Source organism: Pelodiscus sinensis, chromosome 16 (assembly GCF_052426305.1).
Source record: "Pelodiscus sinensis isolate ZL-2025 chromosome 16, ASM5242630v1, whole genome shotgun sequence".
NCBI classification, from domain to species: Eukaryota; Metazoa; Chordata; order Testudines; family Trionychidae; genus Pelodiscus; species Pelodiscus sinensis.
The window spans coordinates 40,528,573-40,550,950 of NC_143067.1; the positions used below are offsets into that span (position 1 = coordinate 40,528,573).

The window sequence follows — 22,378 nt, forward strand, 5'->3', positions numbered from 1 at the left end:
ACAAACTATTATAAAGCTAACTGCAGACAGGTTGGCAAAATGAAGCTGTCGTCTCCCCGTGGTCTCTGGAAATTTCTTCATAATTATCATGAGGAAGCTGACTCTAAAACTCCCTTGTATGCCATCAATACCACCCAGAGTTGCTACTAAACTCTAGATTTCTGAGTGCTCTCTGTGAAACACTCCTTAAGACTTCCACCAGATGCTGGTTGTGTGTCTGTTGCTGGGGAACAGAATTACTGATTATAACTCAGAAGTGGTTTCTATCACTTAGATCATTGAAAATCACCATACTGCCAGCTACAAAGATCACACTCTCTTACTGCATTTGATTCAGCCCCCAAAGCCTGATCTTGTCCTGGAAGAGCTCAGAACAACAGAGAGTCACTGAGGAAGTGATAAATCACTGGAGCGTATCATGACACATTTACCATTTAAAGATCAACATTAGACAGAGGAATGCAGGTGAATGTTTTCCATGATGCAGAAAGAGAAAAATTGCCACCAACAAGGGATGCATTTTTACCTGCTACCAAATCGATAAATTATCAAGCAAGGGAATAGCTTTCAGAATCGGAAAGTGCATTCAAAATAACCCTTTAATAACTGCTAAGCCAGCACGACAGCAGGATGGGGACTCATTAACATCACTGACATTGGGTCTCATCACTGTCGAAGCAATGAGGTCACCCTTGCACCCTGGCTCAGAAATGACAGCTGAAATTTGCAAGTGCATCTCTCACCTTATTCATTGGGGGGGGGAGGGAAGAGAAGAGAGAATATGTTCTATAAATACAGTGTTCTATAAATACAGAAGCAGGAGCATATAAGGGAGAAGTTGTGTGCGTTAATGAAACTAATCAAGTCAGGGTGCAATTGGGTGGTCAGGTCAGTGACCACCTTCCATTCTGACCGAATTAGCTTCATTAACACAAACAACATCTCCTTTATATAGTCATGCATCCTTCTGCAATTTCCATCTGATGAAGTGGGTTTTACCCATGAAAGCTGATGCCCTAATCAATCTATTAGTCTCTAAGGTGCCACATGACTCCTTGTTGCTTTTGCAGATACAGACCAACACGGCGACCCCTCAGACTTTTCACAGTGTCAATGTTTTTCTCCAGAGCATAGGACAGCACTGTTCATCTGCAATTCTCTTCTGCCCTTCACTGCACAACTAAACAGGCACAGACCCAGCTTGAACAGACCTGACAACCCTGCCCGCCAATGTCCAAAATGCAGTCAAAATGTTACCTTGCCTTTCATCAGCAACCCAGCTAGACTGAGCTGTTCTCTCCTTTCTGCTGAAAACTGTCAGATTTCAAAGGTTAGGCTGTCTCTCTCAAGGTGGATGCTACCTTTATTAGGATACTACTATAAGAAAAACATGCGCCCACATTAAAGAGTGAATCATGGTGCCTTACGGCTGCAGGCATATCTCTAATTGGAGTGTATATTTCTTTTCAAAGACATTATAGTTAAAATATCATAAACATGAATGCCAATACCAAGGAAGTGCAGATTTAAGGTTTTTCTATGCAAACGTAACAGCCACAGCTACTTTAAATTTGCCCCATCCTATCTGCCATTCTTTGGATAAAAATGCCCTTTACCACATTAAATTCTGTCTTTAAAAGGAAAAAGACCTAAAAATGGCACATTCTTACTCTTCCACTCTGCTCCTTAGGTCTGTTCTGAATCATCCCCAAGTACTTTACTGAATGAAACACAAGAACCTGATACTCAAAAGTAAGGAACGGATGCCACATCCTCGGAGTTTCATGGGAGTTGGGATTACTCAGCAACTGAAAAACCAGGCCACACTTTTTTTTTTTAAACACACACTCTTTTTAGTGCTACATAAGGCAGATATGACAGTTGGATTCTTTTCCATCTCCCACTACATCAGCAGAACTGCTAACTCAGTTTTGACTGCAGATTGCATCTCTACCAGTAAATAAAAGACAGACCTTGTCTTTGATTCTAAATTGCACTTTCAGAGCACACAGAAGAAAGGTTTTGTTTTAAAATTCTTTGCTCAAAAAACTATAGGGCAGGGTTTCTTATTATTTGCATATCAGACACAAACAAAAGACAATGGTAACACTATGGAGCATTTCTACTCGCACCCATCTGAAGAATTAAATGCAAGGAGCAAAGCAGTTGAATCTGATCCGTGCCCAACAGACACCGGCCAAGATTAAATGATTACTAGATCCTGTTGCAGCCGTTTGGACTTGCAAAAGGAAATTAACTGAAATGACTGTGCATTTCCTACATACTTCTGTATCCCTCAAACACAGACATTAGGTAAAATGTCTAAATCTTCTTAATTACTTCTAGACTAGATAGGTATTTTTCTAGCAGGAGGGCCTGTTAATATTACAACCCTGACAGCTGCTGCAATCTACTCGAGAGAGCAATGTTTCAGCAGTGGGTAGAAGTTCTAGTGTTTTAAGACCCTTTAAAGATGAACAGCTCTATATAAATACACATGAACCTCTTTAATCTGGCATACCCCGGGAAACAGAGTGCTCCAGATTAAAGATTTTTCCAGGCCAAGGAAGGAGTGAGGGGGATAGGGAAGGGCGCTTACCTGGCGCTCCGAGTCCCCTGCCACTCCCAAACACCACTCCCCCTCCCCACCTCTGGCCACTGCAAGAGCAATGGGGAAGAAACGTCTAGTCGTGCAGTGATGTGCTCTGCCATTCTCCCAGCTGCAGGGGAGAAGGGGTAAGGAACGAGAGGAGCAGCACACAGTCGCTTCTGCATCTGTTGGCCAGGGTCTGTACCACAGGTGTTCCCAAGTTAGGGACACCCGGGGTATGGAGGTTGTAGTGTATATGTAAGGGAAGCAAAAGACTATCATGTTGAGTTTTCTTAAGGTACCACTTTTAATATCACCTTCATTTACCTGTAACTCACCTCAAGTTCTTTAATTTTCTCTTCTGCTATTTTCTGCTTTTCTAGGAGTTGGTTGTGAATAACTCCCTTGGACTGAAGAATAAACCTACAAGTGTAAAAGAAAAGACGTCAGGCAAGTTTACTATGGTTGCAGAGAGCTAAACTGCATCAATCAAATGTTAGTCTCTCTCCCTGTGCTATATACAGAGAGACTGCAGACAGATTCATTTACAGAACAATAAAAGCTAATGGAATTGAACACTCAATGGTTTAGTGAAAGTGGCCCAGACTGTACTCAATTCTAGACAAACTAAACACTTAAATGTAAAGCGTAAAAGTTGATGCCAACCTTTTCTGTCCTGCGCATTGTTACCAGCCTATCTATCTATCTAAATGGTCTTAACATTTAGCGAAGACACTGTAGTCGCGCAGCCTATAAATGAAATACTGAAGATTTCAACCACAGACATGTCACAACTGCTCACACATACTAATGGGGGACTCTCGGACACCAGCTAACTTTTAGGTTTCCATACATGTTCTGTATTTTATGATCTCCGTTTAAGTGTTTGAATTCAGAGATACACGCTGGTTCTGTATGTCATGACACTTGGATATTTTATGGCACATGGACGATCTTCAGTAGGCTATATATCTAAGCAAGAATCATTAAGGACTTCTTCCTCGAATTTGTTATGCCTGGAATCTGACTGATCTCTATGGTTAAGATTAGATCTGGCAAAACTCAGAATCTCTATTCCGTGGGAAATTCTGCCATTTAAAAAAGTTTGCATTTTGATTCAGTTCAGTAACTTTCAGTTTCCCACAGAGAAGAAATCCTAAAAAAAAAAAAATTGTTTTTACACATTAACCATTTCGGTTTCATTTTTCTAAATGAAATGGAGCAGCCAGTTGCCTTCGCCTCCCAGGCGGATGCCATAGGATGCCAGTGAACTTCCCACTATTAAGCAGAGATCCTAAAGCCCCAGGAGCCATGACTCCAGCCGGAGCCCAATCTTGGGGCAGTCCTTTCACCTGAGCCACAAACTTAGAAGCCCTGGGGTCCCTGGCCTTTGGACATTTGCCATGGAAGGGCTCGGCCGGAGCCAAAGGAATCCTATCTGTGTTTTGTCAGAAGTTCCTTGAACCCAACCCATTTCTGAAAAATATTTCAGGTTCCATGTACTGGCATTTTCCAATAACCCTTGTCCCTGACCGGTTCTAGTTAAGAGTCGGGTATAAATATTTTAATGGTAATGAATCTGTGTAATGGTTGGGATAAGGCAAACCCTGGCTGTTCTCACGGTGGAGACAGATTTATGCCTGTTTGGGTGCCCTTAGCTGTGTTTCACAGTTTCCATTGTTTATTTTTTTTAAAGTGAACTTGGAATTCCAGTGCTTTCTAAAGTTCAGTTTTGTCGCATTCATTTTTCTTTAACAGAAGCTGCAGTCACGAGTGTCTATTTCTTCCCATTTCTACATTTATAGTCAAGTTATGAAGAAGTTTCGTATGAATTACAGATGAAAGTCACAGCAAGCTTGTACAGCCATCAAAAGAACGCTGCCCCAAATTGCTCAGACACATCTGAGTAACCACGTGGCTCGTGTCTACTCTCAGAATAAGACGCCGACTGACAGCCTGCGAAGAGGTAAAGGCTAACTGAGTTCAAATAAATTTTAGGAACCTGACATAGCTTCCTCCGGCCCCTCCTCTCACACACAAGGAATGCACAAGCAACAGATTAGCCTTTTCCTTACTTAGAAAGTCACCCAGAAGGATTAAAAGGAGCCTCCATAGTTCATACCATTGTGTGCAAGGTCCCTCCCAGGGCTAACTAGTGTCTGGGACCACGTCTTCGTGCCAGGTGACAAGTGCTCATGTGGAACAGCTAAAATGAATAGCTTTAGAGTGGACCGTGCCAGACTACATGCCTCCTCTGCACGAAGGCTTGAATTGAACGTGTGGCATAATCTCCCATGACTAATGGGTATTATTAACTTGTTTATTCAGGGCCTGGAAAATGAACAGATCAGAATCAAAGAGAAATGAGGATCCCCCAGCGCATCTTGAAAACGGTACCCAACACCGGCAACCTGAGGATTAACCCTAGGTGAACAATGCCTGCCGCCATCACAGCCCTGCAGTTACAGGAACAGCTGCATGTAATGTTCACATTTTGCAAAATCATGCTTCCCTTAATGTGATGTTCAACCGCACTTCATGGTGCTTTCCTTGATTGTGTTACACGTTTTTCCTTCCGAGCTTTATAATTCATGTGGCAGCTCTTCCTTCTTATGTAATCCTCAATATCTTCCTCACCTCGCCCCTTTTCTGTCCACTCATGTTTGTGTCGTTCCTCCCTGGTATCATCTTTGCTCCCCAAAAATTCCAGCTCTCTCTTTTTATTTAATGTATCCCCCCATTTTCTCCCTTTCTCCACCTCACAGCCCCAACCTCCCCATCTGCTCAGACACTGGTAACAGTTTCAGGCCCTAACATTCAACAGCCAGGTAACTAAACAAAAAGGAGGCCTCTATCTCTCGGTGCAGTGTGCCTATGAGAAGTCCCAGCTGCCCCTGCGCTCTCTGGGAAAGGAAAGGCCACAGCATTTGCAACGGGGCAGCCCTGGATCCTGTAAATGATTCCATTTCTCACAATCTGAAGCTCTCTCACATCCCTTGTAAAGTTGAAGACAGGGAGAGCACTGCCCCTGCTTTTTTCCCCACACTGCACTCTTTGAGGCAGGGACTCTGTGCTGGGTTTGTACAGAGTCCAGTAAGATCCTTGTCCATGCAACTCCTAGGCACTACTGCAATATATACAAATGCTCTTTTGCACTGGACAGCATCATGGCTACTGTAAGGGTGCTATGGGGGGGTGGAGTGGCTTCACTTCCTTACACTCTTTTTGGGGTAGACCTCACCAGTGAATAGATCCAGTAACTGCTCATTTGCTGTACATAGCTTTCCCAGGTTGGAGTAGTTCAAGCTGGTCATCTTCTCTGTTTCACTGCTGCCCACTAGGTTCTAAATAAGGAACAGTGAAAACTGACATGATTCTGGTCAATTTTCACTGTGATGCAACTTGAGAAATCTTTTGAGAAGCAGCAGCAGAAGCACTGAAGTTGTCCAGTTAGACTGAGGAACACTACAGAGCACTCTAGAAGATCTTTGCAGCTATAAGGAGTAGAGGATTTCTTTGTTTTTAAATAGAAGCTTTGATTCTACTGCTGTCAACACCATTCAGCTGAGAAAACATCCTCCCTGGTTCCTTTCCTCAAACTAAAGCTTAAGAATGTATATTGGCTGCTATCAGTGAAGTACTAGTAACCAACAACCAACATTTTCAAATTGAAATATTAAAAATAGAAAACTATATCTACATTTGTTACTATATCTATTTGATCTGAGGAAGTGGGCCTGGCCCACGAAAGCTCATCATCTAATAAACCATCTTGTTAGTCTCTAAAGTGCTACATAGTCCTGTATTTTGTTTCAGCTACACCAGACTAACACGGCTACATTTCTATCACTATATCTACATTTGGCCACCTAGCTGGCCTGATTTTCAGAGGTACCAAACCCTCAACAACTGGGTTATTGATGTAGGTGCCTAACTTGCAGAATTCAGCTTCAAAAATGTTGGCTAAAGTTTTCAGCCAATTGAGGCCACCAGAGAAAACAGGGAGGCCTACTCTATGCAGCCATATAAGGAGTATTAGATTAATTTAGCTACAGGTTGAACCTCTCTAGTCCAGCACCCTTGGGACCTGACCAGTGCCAAACCAGAGAATTTGCCGAACCACGGGAAGTTAATATTTTCTCGCAGCATTACTAACACTTCTTTAAGTGACCACGTGAAACTTACCCACACCCATGATAAGTGGACATCTGGCTAGCTAAAATCATGCTGGACCACGGATGCTGCCGGACCACAGAGGTTCAATCTGTATTAGTAAATTAGTAATATTGGCCCCAAGTTTGCAATTTCAATTAATCCAGCTAAGCACTTAGCTGGATTGTTCATTGTTAAGTAGGAGAGAAATTAAGCACTAATGTTTTTGTGCAGTACCTGCTGTAGTGGGGGACACTGATTTGTATTGCTCCACTTTAGATAAAAGTTCAAGAAATGTAATACGTGTAAGTAATGTCAAAGAAACCTAAAAAGTACGGACAGGCACTTTCTTCTGTGTGTATATAAAAAGAAATATTCTAGACATGTTAATTCAGTGCAGAGTATATGAAGAAATGAAAGAGCTGGTAACACTGCAGGAACTAGAATATTTAGAGTGTTTTCACCTAGCATATGATGTAAGGCCATAGAGGTGTTGTTGGAAAGCAAGGGACAGATTCTCAGCTGGTGTAAGTGAAGTTAATGGACCCATGACCGTTTACACCAGCTGAAGATGTGCTCTCCAGAACATGACAGAAAAACAAAGCCAGTGAAGCTGACAGTTGCCTCCTTTGGAAGTGTGAAGTTGAACTTGTGAGACTGAACCTGACTGGTATTAGCTAGGCAGGGGGAGGAGGCCCTGAGCAAGGCTCTGCCCCACTCGTATCTAGTGTCCTTAGGTGAGGTCCCACTACTCAAGAGTTCTTAAATGTGACAGTGATGACTGGTAAATGCCCGGGCATGCATGTTGCTGTACAAGACAAATATCACGCCAAACCCTGCCCCAGAAAGCCTCTTACCCAAACATGGGTTCATTAGGAACTGGGAGGAGGACATGCTCATTTCACTGGTTTCTTTCTCCAGAAGCAAAGCTTTCTGCTCCTGATTACTGAGCACCCAGAGCAAAAACCAATACACACTGCAGCCAAACAGCCACCCAAAAAGAGTTGTGGATTTCCCCTTTTCAGCTTAACTAGCTGTTAATTATAAAGCCTACTAACTTCTACAACTGCTCCTCTTACAAGAAATATCCATCGCTCATGCAGTAGGATAGATTCATCAAGTACTGATGTTCCATTCATTTGGTCCAATAAAAATAAGGCTGCAAGTTTTTAATAGAAAAACAGCTAAGTGTTCTTGTGATGATTTGGATACATAAATTTTAGGAACCTGACATAGCATTGCTAAGGCCCTTAAGAACGGATAAAAATTAGTAGGGAGTCAGTTTAAATATACAGTAAACGTCCGATAATCCTGCACCTTTAGGACCCAGGGGGTGCCGGATTATCAGATATGCCGGAGTACTGGAAGGGAGGCTATGAGGGATCTGAGGGGGGTCGGCGGGGACCTGCTCAGCATGGGAGAGGGCGGTGCTGCGGGACCAACCCGGTAGCACCCCAGCTGCTCTGCCTCCGGCTTCCCCAAGTCAGCGGCTGCTGAAACTGACCAGCGACTGACTTGGGGAAGCCGGGGGCAGAGCAGCTCCAATTGTCCGGCTGGCCGGAGCACTTCCGGGTTCCAGTTGCTGTCGGACCACTGGATGCCAGACAATTGGAGTTTTACTGTATTAGGCTTTTCTGGTGCGAGATTCTGTGCACTGTTCAACACAATCTAGACTGCCAGCAGCACAAGCAGCTCTTTACTAGCGTGTTTGAGTGTGACACACACATAATCTGAGACTGCTCGTGAAGCTGGCTCTAAAGACATAACATGTATCAGAGGAACAAAATAAAGTAATATTCTAGCACAAGCAAAAAGAGAAACCACCAGAGAATCTTTAAAAATTCCCCACGGATTTATGTTTTCCTTCCAATAACCCTCTGCTAATCCCAAAGGAGGATTTTTGTGTCTTTAAAATCGGGTGGAGGTTCCACATTGCCCTTAGGATTCCTGCTGATGGTCTCCTCCGGACAGTTCCCCCCCATTTCCAGATGTGACATTTCCAGCATATGTCTTTCCATTATTTAAATCTGTAAAGATAATTTTATGTCCCTCCCTCTCCAACATGGTCTTCAGGATCCAACTAGTCATCAACAATACTATAAACTCTCTCATCTGCAGGCCTCATGTCATTCGCACATACTGGCAAACACACCCCTCATATTGACGTTCACACAGAATATTTAATTCCATAGCCCACAGTGTGTTTGTGCCAGGATCTACTATTTGACTTACAAAACAGCATTACATCTTAAAATATTTAAACTGTTGCTAGATGAGGTTATGGGGACACATGTTCATCACAAATCAGCGCAGAGTGTACTTTTCACAGCATACACGTTAGCATGAGTGGACCATGGTGACACTATAGGTAAGTTTGCCTAACGCTTTCCATTATGAACCCCTGACTTCAGTTGCTTATAATTCTGCCATCTTCTGAAATGTTTCATGCCTCAGGGCAGATTTCTTTTTTAATTTTACATTCAGTAGAAATTATTCAAGCTAGTTCTCAGAACGAGCTAAGGGAGGCAATAAGTAGTGCTGCCAATCTTTAAAATATTTTCTACCGGCCAGGCCCCCTTCTGTCTCCTCCCCCCCCCCCCCGCCCCCCGCAGATTTGGAGTAGGAATCTGAAATTTAGCAGATGGGTTATCCTGGCATCAGAGAGGTTCCTTTTGTTGTCCGAACGAGAACCCATTCATGTGTAGCCAAATTATAGACCTCTAAAAATTACCATTTGTACATGCTCAGTAGGGCGTGGTAATGGTTTGGGATTAAGGTCACTGAATATTCTGTCCACACTTAGCATAACTTCCAACCACACCGAGCATGCTCCTGGGTTAGAGACAATACGGCAGCTGCCACCCCCGTGGCCTCGACAAATGCAGACATTACGGTAAGGAGGGGTGAGGGGGCATGCAGCTCTCCTTCCTGGTTTGGGTAAGCTCCTCTTTCTGCTTCAATCTGCTCTCATCGCAGGGACAGTGTGCACGAGGAGAAGGTGAGTCCTAGCCTTTGTCTACACTAAGTATTGTGGAGGAAAAGTGCCTTTTGGCAACAAAACCACATCCACACAGCAACAACTTTTGTTGGGGAAAACAATCATTTTTGTTGACAAAAAACTTCCAGCCCCACAAGGGACTTTCTTCTTTTCCCTCCCTTTGTTGCTGACAAACATGCACAATAGACACCTTGCAGTGGATGAGGCACTCCACACAGGCTGACCTTACTAGGCCTAAGCACCTGGACATCCCCTGCCCACTCCGCCCTTTGGGCTGACTCAGCATGCAGTGGCCTCATGGCATCTTCCCAGGTGCCCATGCCTGGATCACACCGAGCTCTCCCGCACCTGGAACGCCATGGAGTGTACTGGGAAAGGAGTCTGTTCAATTCCAGCTGTGAGCGACCTATAGGAACTGGGACACGTACAGACATTTCTCCATCCTTGTGTGACAAGGGGTGAGAGTGGGACATTCTGCAGTGCAGAGCAAAGATTAAAGAACTCAGACAAGTCGGTCACAAGGCCCGGGAAGCGAACCGATGCTCTGGTGCTTCACTGAAGACCTGCCGCTGCTATGAAGAGCTGGACGCTATCCTCGGTGGGGACCCCACCTCCACTGCCAAGAGCTCCTTGGATACTTGGAGAGCACAGAAGGCAATACACAGAGGACCTAACTCAGGGGATGAAATTGTAGACGAAGAGGTCACAGTAGATGAGGACTGGTTAACATTCACATCCCTAAGCACTAAGATTCCGACCAGACCACTGATTCATGCAGGAAGACAACATAGTTCCATAAAACAGGAGTTTGAGTTATTCAATTCACTTAAAAAAAATCTAAAAAGTTGCAAATAAAAATATTCAAAGAATGTTAAGACTACGAAGGAAAAGTTGGGAAATGCCAGAATTAACCATCTTATCTCAGTCCCCTGGTGTATACACAACCAGAACGTTCTTTAAACACAGCTTTCTACATGTAATATATAAACATATAATGCAGCAAATATATTATGGTATGCCACGCAAATGTGTCATGTCTGACTAAAATGCTTTGCCTGACATGTGTAATGCTGTAGGCCAAGATTTTTTTCAATCAGCCCAAGCAATTTGAAAAGTTGGGCTAAGCCCAGTCATGCCCTTATCTATTTAAAGATGCTTTTTAATGCTGAAGTCGTGCTGCCATTCAAGCTTGAGAGTAACCCAGTGTGGGATTAGTGCAAGTGCTGTTCAAAGCCAATGGAGGAGAGGGTTTCTAAGGAGCTAACTCCTAAACAATCCACCTTGACTGGAACAGAGATCGTCTGAACAGATCCCTCTCCCTTCCCTACATACGTCCATTTAAACACTAATAATAATTTGCCTGTGTTAGATACTAGTTATACACCCAGCAAGCTTCAGTTTTATCTAATAGAGAAACAACTACGAGTCGTAAATTCAAAGACAACATTAAAAATATGGTAACTCATCAATATACATGCTTTAAACACTTTTATACAAGCTCCCTCTTCATATCTAGATCTTTCATATTTTGTCAGCCTGGTTCTGAATATCTTATTAAGCAGCTTAATGTTCCTTGGCTGGTGCACTTGAGTCATCTCAAGCAGATTAGATGGGAAGTTGCTTCTGTGTTTGCTGCTATGAGACAAGAGGCAGCTAATAATCAGAGAATTCTCAATACAGCTAGACTCCACTCCACTTTAGTCCAGTTAGCAAATATTTTGGAGTAAAAATTCATATACCATATCAATCTCCCATTACAGGCTAACAAACTTTAGCCAAAGAAGTTTCTTTGCAATTCTCTACATTTGTGGGTGGAAATCAGATGTTTTTATTTTACTACTCTATCTACAGACAGGCAATCAGATCCTTATATACATATCAAGATTAATGAGCTATTTGGCAGTTTTAATTTAAGTAGCGTTGGGGCAATAACATTCACACGGGAAGTAATATCTGTGCCCCTATATTTGGATTAACTACTGGAAGTGCTCCAATTTTACTTCTATGGGGACAACAATGAAATTGTGTATCACTGTAAGTGATAGCCTATTGCTCTTAAATGACTTAAAGTGAGGAACAGAAAACACCAAACTATTTACATTTTCAAAACTATGTGAGGTACGTCAGGAACAAGCATACCTGCCCTATCTGATGTGGGAATGTTATTTGTCTTACACCTGTACCATGTTTACTTTAGCTTTCACTTTATTTTGGATCTATCAACAGTTCCAGCATATTAGATTACTTCATACAGAAATAGTATCACAGCTTCCAAACTGCAGTTTCTGCATTGCTAGACACTTAACTAGATGGTAGATTTATACCATTGTTCATACTTAGTTTCTTTAAAAAAGCAAGTAGCGGTTCACCTCTAAATTGGTGATAAATATAGTACGAGCAAAAATAATGCTACAGTAATTAGGCTCAGCTTTTTTAAAGGGCACCATACATTCTTTTCAAAAGCTAAATCAAGATTTACTGAAATTGACTAATTTGTGTTTTCCTGTGATGGGATATATATACCAAGCCCACACTGAATAGGCAAGGGTTAATGAACTGCTATGGGCCCATTCAGCCAAATCCCACTACACCTGCATTTACTGCCAGGTAACGAAGGGACAGTTAAAAAGGAAGGAAGAGAGCTCAATTACTGGCGGAGCAGCAAAGAAAGCAGAACTTGCATGTCCTTTGAGTCTGGAGGAAAGGACCAGCCCTGCATTCACGCAGGGACTGAACTGCCAGAGCCCTTGGAAGGATGGGAGGCCTGGCACAGGACTGGTGAGTGTGTTTCAGACTGTTCTCCTGGTTTTGATGATAAAAGGTTATTGGCCCAGGCTGGTCTACCTGGCAGGGGCCTGAGACTGTTATAGGGGGTCCACTACCCAGGAGAAGCATGGGGAAACGGCTTCAACAATTTCTTTCACCCTGTAGTTTTTCTTGAACACTACATGGTCACACTTCCTTTTTGTAGTATATTACCTGAACAAAGATAAAAAGATAAATCTGTGTTGGAAGTGGAAGAAGATCATTCCAAACAATACAAACAACAATTTTTAGCTAATTAAGCAGAGAAAATGTAACATACTTCAGATAGGTTATGCAATATGCTTTGGTACAGACATCCAAAACTACATGCTACCAGAAAACATGCCTTTTTCTCCTTGGCCATAGGATAGATTTGACAATATAAAAAAGGAATTCACTGTGAACAGTCAGTGCTGCATCTGACTTGGACTGTGGGGCTGGGATTAGCAGCTTTCCCATCATCATTTCTAGAGGTGCTGCTGTCATGTATCCTAATTACAATAAAAGCCATTTGAGAAAATTTGTATAATTTTCCAAAAACCAGCAAAAACTAATATAAATGCCTCCTCACCAGCACCTAAACACTCTCAAACAGTGTTTCCCATGAATTAATCCATCCACATATTGTAGAAATGTGCATCTGTCCGTCTGTGAGTTTGTTTGTTCAAGAACTCCTCCTAAACTATAAGAGTTAGGACCACCTCACTTGGTATGAAGCTTCTTCTTGGTTTGGTTAGCCCAGGACAATAGGATATGCCTGGAATTTGATTGTTCCTCGTAAAACAGAAAGGGAAGGATCTGGTAGGAGGGAGTATGACTGTGGAATGACCACAGGAGAGGTGGCAAGCGCCGGAGCAGAAAGCCACTGGCCATCAACAGCCGACACCCCAGCCTGCCCCAGAGAGCAGCTGCCGGCCGCTGCACAGCCCCTGCAGCCAGCCCCAGGGAGCCCAGCCCCCAGGCCAGCCTCAGGGAGCATCAGCAGGTGGCCTGCGCACAGCCCCCCTCTGTGAGAGTGCTGGCAGGAGGCCTGAACAGCATCCCTCTGCCCCTAGGTCAGGTCCCGGGATAAAGCCAGCATCTAGGGTACACACTTCCTGCCTCCCCCGCCCCCCCCCCCCCCCCGCCCCTGGGGCTGGCACTGGGAAGAAGCCAGTGGCCAGGGTGTGCTTTTCCCCTCCTCTTCCCCCCCCCCCCAACCGTCCTGTTCACCCAGGGAGAAACCAGTGGCCAAACCCAGGCAAGTTTTCTAGTATATAATGAATACTCCTGTGATAGAAAGAGAATGAATTTGAGAGAGTAAAGTATTTCCATTCCACTACCCATTTAGGCAGCTCAACATCTACTGCACCACTTATCACAGACTTAGAGCTAAATATAATTAACTGTTCTTTTGGCTCTAGAATGTTAATCAACATAACAACTGATACATAAGATGTGTTTAATCACCAGAAGAAAACACACTAAAACAACCACAGACTAGGTACCTAGTAACTTAAAAACAAGCCTCCTAGAACAAGAATTTGTTCCTGAACATCAAAAAAACCAAGACTGACCACTTCCTCCTCACTCAGCAATCAAGATCTATCCCAGGGAATAACCACCATGAAGATGACAACTGAGGAGATTCACAAACAAGGATCCCACAGGAAAGAGGCAGCTATTTTTGACAAGGTGACACTCCCTGGGCAGCTGGCAAATCTGCATCCCCAGGAACTCAGCGATGCACAGGAAAAAAAGCCTTCAGAGCTTGGGCATTCTGTCTGGTTCATGTGTATGTTCCCACAGAAGTGATATTTTCAGCTCAGAACTAACAATCCAGCCAGGAAGAGACATACATTGATGCTGTTGCATGTTCTCAATGCTGCCACAAGGCCAAAAATGGACAATGACGTCCAGTCACTTGACCGATGTCTTCCTGGACACACCTGCATCTTCAATCGGGTTAATTCCTTTAACAGAGAACTCAACTTCATGACCAGCAAAAGAACCAACTCAAGAGCAGTTTGTATAAAAAAAGCTGGTGCCATGTTCTTTATTCTAGAAAATGAGCAGGCTTCCTTGGGTTCCAGGCCTTTTGCTCAAACAAGCAATGTATACGGTTTTCCTAACAGAAACTGGATAAATGTTTTTAGTTATGGAATATTAAAGTGATGGTTTAGATGCTTCCAGGATGAAAAGTCCAAGCAAAAACATTTCCCTTGCTCCTGTTTTAAATACCCTGAAAAGCCTTCTGACACACACTGGAGCAAAGGCAGCAAAAGACCTGAAGCAGGAACACTGCAAGGTTAGAGTTTTGAAGAGAAGCTCACCCAATACTTTGTGCTTGCCTAACTACATGTCTCAGAGGCCTCTCTGGGCAGGACTGCAACAGCCCACAAGGGATGAGCTACATTTGATGACAGCCTGCAGATGGGCACGACTGGGGGACTGGATATAAGGGGAGAGCCAACGCTAGGGAGCTTGCTTCCTGAAATAGTCTACCACAGCACTAGCTGCTGGCCTTCAAAGTACAAGGCAAGACAATGTTTGTGTTCAAGCATTTACATGATGATACACTGTCACTGGACTACTGGTGAGCACTCAGCACTTCTACAAATCAAACCGTAGGGTCTCATATTGGGTACCCAGAAACTGAGGAACAGTTAGCGATGACCTGTGAAAAGTTTGATTTAAGTGACTAGTCTATCATCATAAAGGAAGGCATGAACTCAGCTTCTCCAGAACAACATTCAACTGTCTTAACCATGCGATTCTCCTTTCTGTTCCTGCAGTCTCCTGCCTCAAAAACAATACACCTTCCAACTTCTGCAACAAAGGAAGCAGGGCTCTTACTTACACACTACAGTCTGCCTGATCACCCAACCATGATATATATCCCTACAGACTGTGCTGGAGTATTACGGAAAAGATAGCACAGTAAAGACTGTATCATGATGCCTATGCACAAGGGGGTCCAAACTAAGGTGATCTGTGCAACCTCAATTCTAACTACCCAACTTTTTGGTGCCTGACTTGATAACCCTCATGTTCTTTGAATTTAAAGAGGGATTGTGTAGTATTCATAAAATCCAGGTATCTACAAATCAGCTACACACACACAAATGTAAGTTAAAACTACAAAGTCAACCACTCAGTCAGGACAGGCCAGAACTGCAATTGCTACTTGCCAGTGACAAGCCGATGCAGTTTGCCCTGGCAAGCACAAGTAGCTTCGGCATCATTTTTTGCTGAAATTAAGTTTTACACACACACAACTTGGAAAGATGCCATGAGGCTGGGATATCTTCTAAGCCACAGAAACTTATAGTAGACAGCACTTCATCACCTCCTCTGTGGCACTGGCTTTCTTTGTGTTAAATTAAAAATAGCCATCATAGAAGTAAATCTAGCACTACTACGCGCTCCGTGCTGAAGAGAGGTAGGGCTGCATGTTACACAAATTGCAGTGAAGAAAATCCAGGCTTGGGAATGACAAATTCACTTTCACACTATAATAATGCAGAGAAGGCACCTCAGAGACACAATGCAGTGGAGAACAAGAATCACAATACTCAGTCACGGAGTGACTGTGAAGAAGGGAAAGAAAAAATTGATACGTGTTGACCCAGAAGCAATTTCACACAGATGTAGCCAAAGTAGGTCACAGGGCTAGCCTTCTAATTGCAGCCCTGTTCCAGAACCCCTGATGCTGCTCATATCTTTTCCAAGCAGAAGAGTGAAATTGGCAAGACTCAGGTCAATTCAAAAAATCTGTGGGCAGATAAAACTGATAAAAATCATGTCCACTATTCTCTCTAACTTGCAAACGCTACCAGAAACGGAAGCAGTAGGCACTGAAGTAGTTCCAAGAAGCTGAGGGAGTAGAGAAGAGCAGATGACACAAAAATCACCAGTCTATGAGGGGAAGGAGGAAAAAGGGGGAAAATAAGCTCCCTGCTCTCCCTCAGCAGCAAGATGGGAGAATTTCAAAAGTAGCAGGTCCTACTGATCAGAGGCATTAAGATGCCTGTCCCTGTTTATTCTTGCAAACTTCCCAATACACTCTCCCTGCCCAGCATCTGGCATTCAGGGCTGAACTTCTCACCAGAGTACAGCCCCTGGAGCTGGATGACAGGCACCCTCCTCATATTTACTATGCTTACCTATACATAGTAGGCAAATGGTAAATTGAGCCCAGCTTGTCCGGCAGCTCTTTGTGAAATAGGAATATACAGTCAGCAAGAAGAACCAGATTTTGCTATTGTCTGTGCTGGCAAAAACACTTTGATTGTTGCTGTATGCAGGAGTATCCCTGTATAAGAGCGACATACATTAGTGAGGAGACAGAGACTTGTCTTCACAGCGGCTGAAAATAGGGATCCTGCTGCTTTATGATTTTTTACTCTCACTAGGAATAGCACTGAAAGTAGCAACATGGTCAAAGCTCCAGGGAAATGGATTAGATTGGCTAAGGGGGAGGAGAGACACTTTGGCACCTCTCAATTCTGTTAACATCAATTTTCATTTGTGTGATTAAAAAAATAAATCAACCCACAATTCAAAGCTCACTATTAAAGTCAGATCATTCTTGTTAGTTGCACTGCAGATAGAACATTTCTCGGGCACAATCTTGAAAATGAAGTTGTACGAGGTTATTGAATGTTTTATTCTCAGACTGTTCTTCAGGCACACAACTTCTAAGAAAGCGTCAAAGTAGTAAAATTGGAGACACAACCTACATAACTAAATATTAATACATGACCAAACACAAAAAATCACCTTTGGCATCCCACAGCAACAAGAACTGCAGTGAACCCTATATTGTGTCTGGTGTAAATAAATGTTTTCCCTTACAGCTCTGACTGGATCTATTAATTATCTGCATGTTAAAAGTATGTAAGAGGAAAGATCTTAACTATTCAGACAGAGAATTCTGCAGTTTAAACTTTCATCATAGTTCTCAAAGCAATACAATGATGTCAGTTCACAAACAGCTTAAGCAGCAAAACTAGAAGTTAGTGGTAGTTGTATCAGGCTACATAACAAGTCTTTCAAAAGAATATGAAGTAACATAACTAAAATGTACTTGGCAAGATGCCACGAGTCTAGGATAACTTCTGAGCAACAGAAACTTACAGTATACTGCACTTCATCACCTCCTACTATTTGGCACTGACGTTCCTTGTGCTAAATCAAAAATAGCTCGGGTAGAAGTAAATCTAGCACTACTAAACTCTGCGCTGAAGAGAGGTAGGGCTGCATGCTACACAGATTGCAATAAAGAAAACGACAAATTGGCTTTCACATTACAAAGAAGCAGAGAAGGCACTTCAGAAAGAATGTGCTCAAGTTCAAGCCACTATACTTACTCATGTAGTAGTTAGAAAACAATGAAAGATTAAAATTGATTGCCTTCTGGGTAGCATGTATTTCACACAGATATAACCAAGATGTTCCATAATGATTGACATCTAGAAGATGAGTTATGCTTATATTGACCTTTAAAACAACAAATGCATCATTTCCAAAATGCTGCAGGCTCAACATTTTGTCAAAGTCACAATTCAGGTCCCAATGCCAGCCTTAACTGTGCTTGGTATCTTCATTCACCTCTACCCAACCCCTGGAGACCATTATCTGCCACAAGTCTACCCACAATTCCAACTGCATGCTCTTTATTTACAAGGATATAACCCATGCCAACCTTTTCAGCCCACATTGGGAACAGAAAATCTCTATCAGGGGACAAGAGGTGGCCAATGTGGACCAACAAAAAAATCTGTGTGTCATTGGGGTATAATCCCCATATGGAAAGAGATCCAACCTTTGTCAGTATGAAAAAGCAAATTTCAGAGATAGCAGGTACTTGGCCATCAGCAACAAGGGCAACAGAACAGGCGATATTGCTTCAGCTAAATTCCCTCACAATGAAACTGAACTTGGAATTAAGGGTAGTTGGAAGCCATTTAGATAGTAAACTCTTCAGGGAAGGAATTGTCATGGTGCACAGAGAGAAAGGGGTCTTTAGACTGTAAGTGGAAGATGGGCAGAGAGAGGAAGCAAAAGAATTGAAGTGGATACTGGAAGGCATGGGATGCGTAGTACTAGGGATGGGTGTTCCGCGACCACCACCCCCAAAAGACAATGATGGGTGGTGGTGGTCAGGGACTTCCTCCTAAGAGGGACTGAGCCATCCATCTGCCGTCTGGACCTGGAATCTCGAGAGGTGTGCTGCTTACCGTGACCTCGAATTCAGATGTGACTGAGAGGCTTACCAAACTGATCAAACCTTCGGATCACTACCCCTTCCTGCTTCTCCACGTGGGAACTAACAATATGGCCAATAATGACCTTGAGCAGGTTACTGCGGATGATGTAGTGCGCGGAAGAAGGATCCAAGAATTCGGAGCACAAGTGGTGTTCTCGTCCATCCTCCCTGTTGAAGGGAAAGGACGGGGCAGGGATCGTCGAATTGAGGAAGTAAATATGTGGTTGCGCAGGTGGTGTCGCAGAGAGGGCTTCGGTTTCTTCGACCATGGGACTCTGTTCCGGGCACAAGGATTGTTAGGAAGAGATGGGATCCACCTAACCAAGAGAGGAAGGAGCATCTTCGCGGGCAGACTTGCAAACCTAGTGTGGAGGGCTTTAAAATAGGTTCGTTGGGAGACGGTGACCAAAACCCTGAGGGGAGTGGGAAAGTTGGATACTGGGAAGAAATGCAAAGAGGAACGAGCAAGAAAGGAGGACCCCTGATTCGAATGGAGAAGATAGGGCGATCAACTGGTTATCTGAGATGTTTGTACACTAATGCGAAAAGCCTGGGCAACAAACAGGAAGAACTGGAGGCCCTGGCCCAGTCCAAGAAATATGATTTAATTAGGATAACAGAGATTTGGTGTGATGACTCGCATGATTGGAGCGCTGTCATGGAAGGATATAGACTGATCAGGAAGAACAGGCAGGGGAGAAAAGGAGGAGGAGTTGCACTATACGTAAGAGAGCACTATGATTGCTCTGAACTCCAGTATATAGAGGGAGAAAAACCTGTTGAGAGTCTATGGGTTAGGTTTAGAGGTGCAAACAACAGCAGTGATGTTGTGGTTGGTGTCTACTACAGGCCACCGAATCAGGTGGATGAGGTAGATGAGGCTTTCTTCGGACAACTGAGAAGCTTCTAGATTGCAGGCCCTGATTCTCATGGGGGACTTTAATCACCCTGACATCTGTTGGGAAACCAATACGGCAATACACAGGAAATCCAGGAAGTTTTTGGAGAATGTTGGGGATAACTTCTTGGTACAAGTGCAGAAGGATCCAACCAGGGGCCGTGCGCAGCTTGACCTTCTGCTCATAAACAGGGAGGAACTAATAGGGGAAGCAGAGGTGGGTGACAATCTGGGAAGCAGTGATCATGAGATGGTAGATTTCAGGATCCTGACCAAACGAAGAAAAGAGACTAGTAAAATACACACCTTGGACTTCAGAAAAGCAGATTTTGACTCCCTCAGACCTCTGATGGGCAGAATCCCCTGGGATGCTAACATGAAGGGGAAAAGAGTCCAGGACAGCTGGCAGTATTTTAAAAGAAGCCTTATTGAAGGCACAAAAAGATACCATCCTGATGAATAGCAAGAGAGGCAAACATGGCCATTTAGGGATTTGGGACAAAAATTCATCAGGGATGGTACTTGGTCCTGCTGTGAAGGCAGGGGACTGGACTCGATGACCTTGCAAGGTCCCTTCCAGTTCTAGGAGACAGGCAATCTCCATTATTAAAGTCTCACTTACCGAAGATCCATTGAAATGATAATTAAAAATGGGATAAGGTGACACCTAAGCAAACACAGTATGATACAAAAAAGCCAGAATGCTTTTCAAACAAATAAGTGACAATGAGAGCCTCTGTCCCTGTATTCAACAACTTACAGGAGATAGAAAAGCCCTGCAGATGGCCAAGAGTGAATTTCCCCTGTGCAGGATCACCACTATTCTAACTGCCACCTCTGGATACGACAGTTTCCCATTCCCATACAAAGAAGGTATGTTTTGAAAAAGAAGAGTAGAGGTATAGCAGGTAAGATGTAATACAGAAGGCATCTAATATTTACAAACCTGGTATTGCTTCATTGACTGTAGAAAGAAATCTCTCAAAGTGGCATAATCTACATGCAATTAATTACAGCAGGTTTTATTGGCAATGGGGCAGAGTGTAGCCGTAACCTTCTCCATCAGTAAAAATTACTCACATTCTCCCTACACCTTCATACATGCGAGTCTCATCCACCAGAGTCATAATCTCCGCATCCGTGAGGTGTGCGTGCTTTTTTGTCCTGTTGAGTTGTTCAATTTGTATATCTGCCAGCTTCACCTTTTGCTGCGTGTCGATAACTTTGGCCTGCAGTTCAGTAAAAGCCTAATGGGAGGGGGGGGGGGGGAGAGGGCCCGTTACGGCTTGGGAAAGGATGCTCTCGAGCACTACGGCCATAGCACGTTGGGCTGCTGTTTCCGTTTGGAGCAGCAGGGGCTTGCAAGGGAAGGGCCCCCAGAGATACAGGCCAAGGCCAGGGCTAGGGCCAGGGCCCCCCCCCAGTGACACGGGCCAGGGCCAGGGCCCCCCCCAGCGACACGGGCCAGGGCCAGGGCCCCCCCCCCCACAACACGGGCCAGGGCCAGGGCCAGGGCCCCCCCCCCCCGCGACACGGGCCAGGGCCAGGGCCAGGGCCCCCCCCCCCCGCGACACCCCCCCCCCCCCGCCAGGGCCAGGGCCAGGGCCCCCCCCCAGGGCCAGGGCCCCCCCCCCCCGACACGGGCCAGGGCCAGGGCCAGGGCCAGGGCCCCCCCCCCCGCGACACGGGCCAGGGCCAGGGCCCCCCCCAGCGACACGGGCCAGGGCCAGGGCCCCCCCCCCAGCGACACGGGCCAGGGCCAGGGCCCCCCCCAGCGACACGGGCCAGGGCCAGGGCCCCCCCCCCAGCCACGGGCCAGGGCCAGGGCCCCCCCCCCAGCGACACGGGCCAGGGCCAGGGCCCCCCCCCCAGCGACACGGGCCAGGGCCAGGGCCCCCCCCAGCGACACGGGCCAGGGCCCCCCCCAGCGACACGGGCCAGGGCCAGGGCCCCCCCCCAGCGACACGGGCCAGGGCCAGGGCCCCCCCCCCAGCGACACGGGCCAGGGCCAGGGCCCCCCCCCAGCGACACGGGCCAGGGCCAGGGCCCCCCCCCCCAGCGACACGGGCCAGGGCCAGGGCCCCCCCCCCAGCGACACGGGCCAGGGCCAGGGCCCCCCCCAGCGACACGGGCCAGGGCCAGGGCCCCCCCCCCGCGACACGGGCCAGGGCCCCCCCCCCCCCCAGGGCCAGGGCCAGGGCCCCCCCCAGCGACACGGGCCAGGGCCAGGGCCCCCCCCCAGCGACACGGGCCAGGGCCAGGGCCCCCCCCAGCGACACGGGCCAGGGCCCCCCCCAGCGACATGGGCCAGGGCCCCCCCCAGCGACACGGGCCAGGGCCCCCCCCGAGAGACTCGGGCCGGGCCGCGGGCGGGGGGAGGGCCAGGCTCGGGACACCCAGCAAGGGCGGCCCCGGGGCCTCCGGCTGCAGCCCCCGAGCGCCGCCCCCAGCGCCCCAGGCGGGCCCGGCCGGTACCTTCTTCAGCTCCAGGTCCACGGGCGCCGCCATGTTGCCGCACTCTGCGCACGCGCATTCAACGGAGCGGGAATTGCTCCAGTGCGCGTGCGCAGCCACAAGAGTGGCTGGCTCAGCACCCAGCAGCACGTGCTGTGACCAGCAACCCGGGAGCGGGAGGGGGAGGGGCAGCCTTGCACCACCCCAGGGGCAGCCTTGCACACAGAAGCT

The 22,378-nt window shown here is 45.8% G+C and overlaps 1 protein-coding gene across 2 annotated transcripts in view; it reads right to left on the minus strand.

Annotated features, from left to right (window-relative positions):
• The window catches only part of PFDN1 (prefoldin subunit 1), a 66,405-nt gene extending 44,111 nt beyond the window's left edge, over positions 1–22,294 (minus strand). For both annotated transcript variants that reach the window (XM_089769558.1, XM_075900095.2), the window contains exons 1-3: positions 22,169–22,294; positions 20,774–20,940; positions 2,929–3,013 (exon numbers count right to left, since the gene is read on the minus strand). In XM_089769558.1, coding sequence (XP_089625684.1) covers positions 2,929–3,013; positions 20,774–20,940; positions 22,169–22,201 — 285 coding nt within the window. In that variant the 5' untranslated portion in view covers positions 22,202–22,294. The remainder of the gene's footprint in view (positions 1–2,928; positions 3,014–20,773; positions 20,941–22,168) is intronic.
• Between the last annotated feature and the right edge of the window lie 84 nt (positions 22,295–22,378).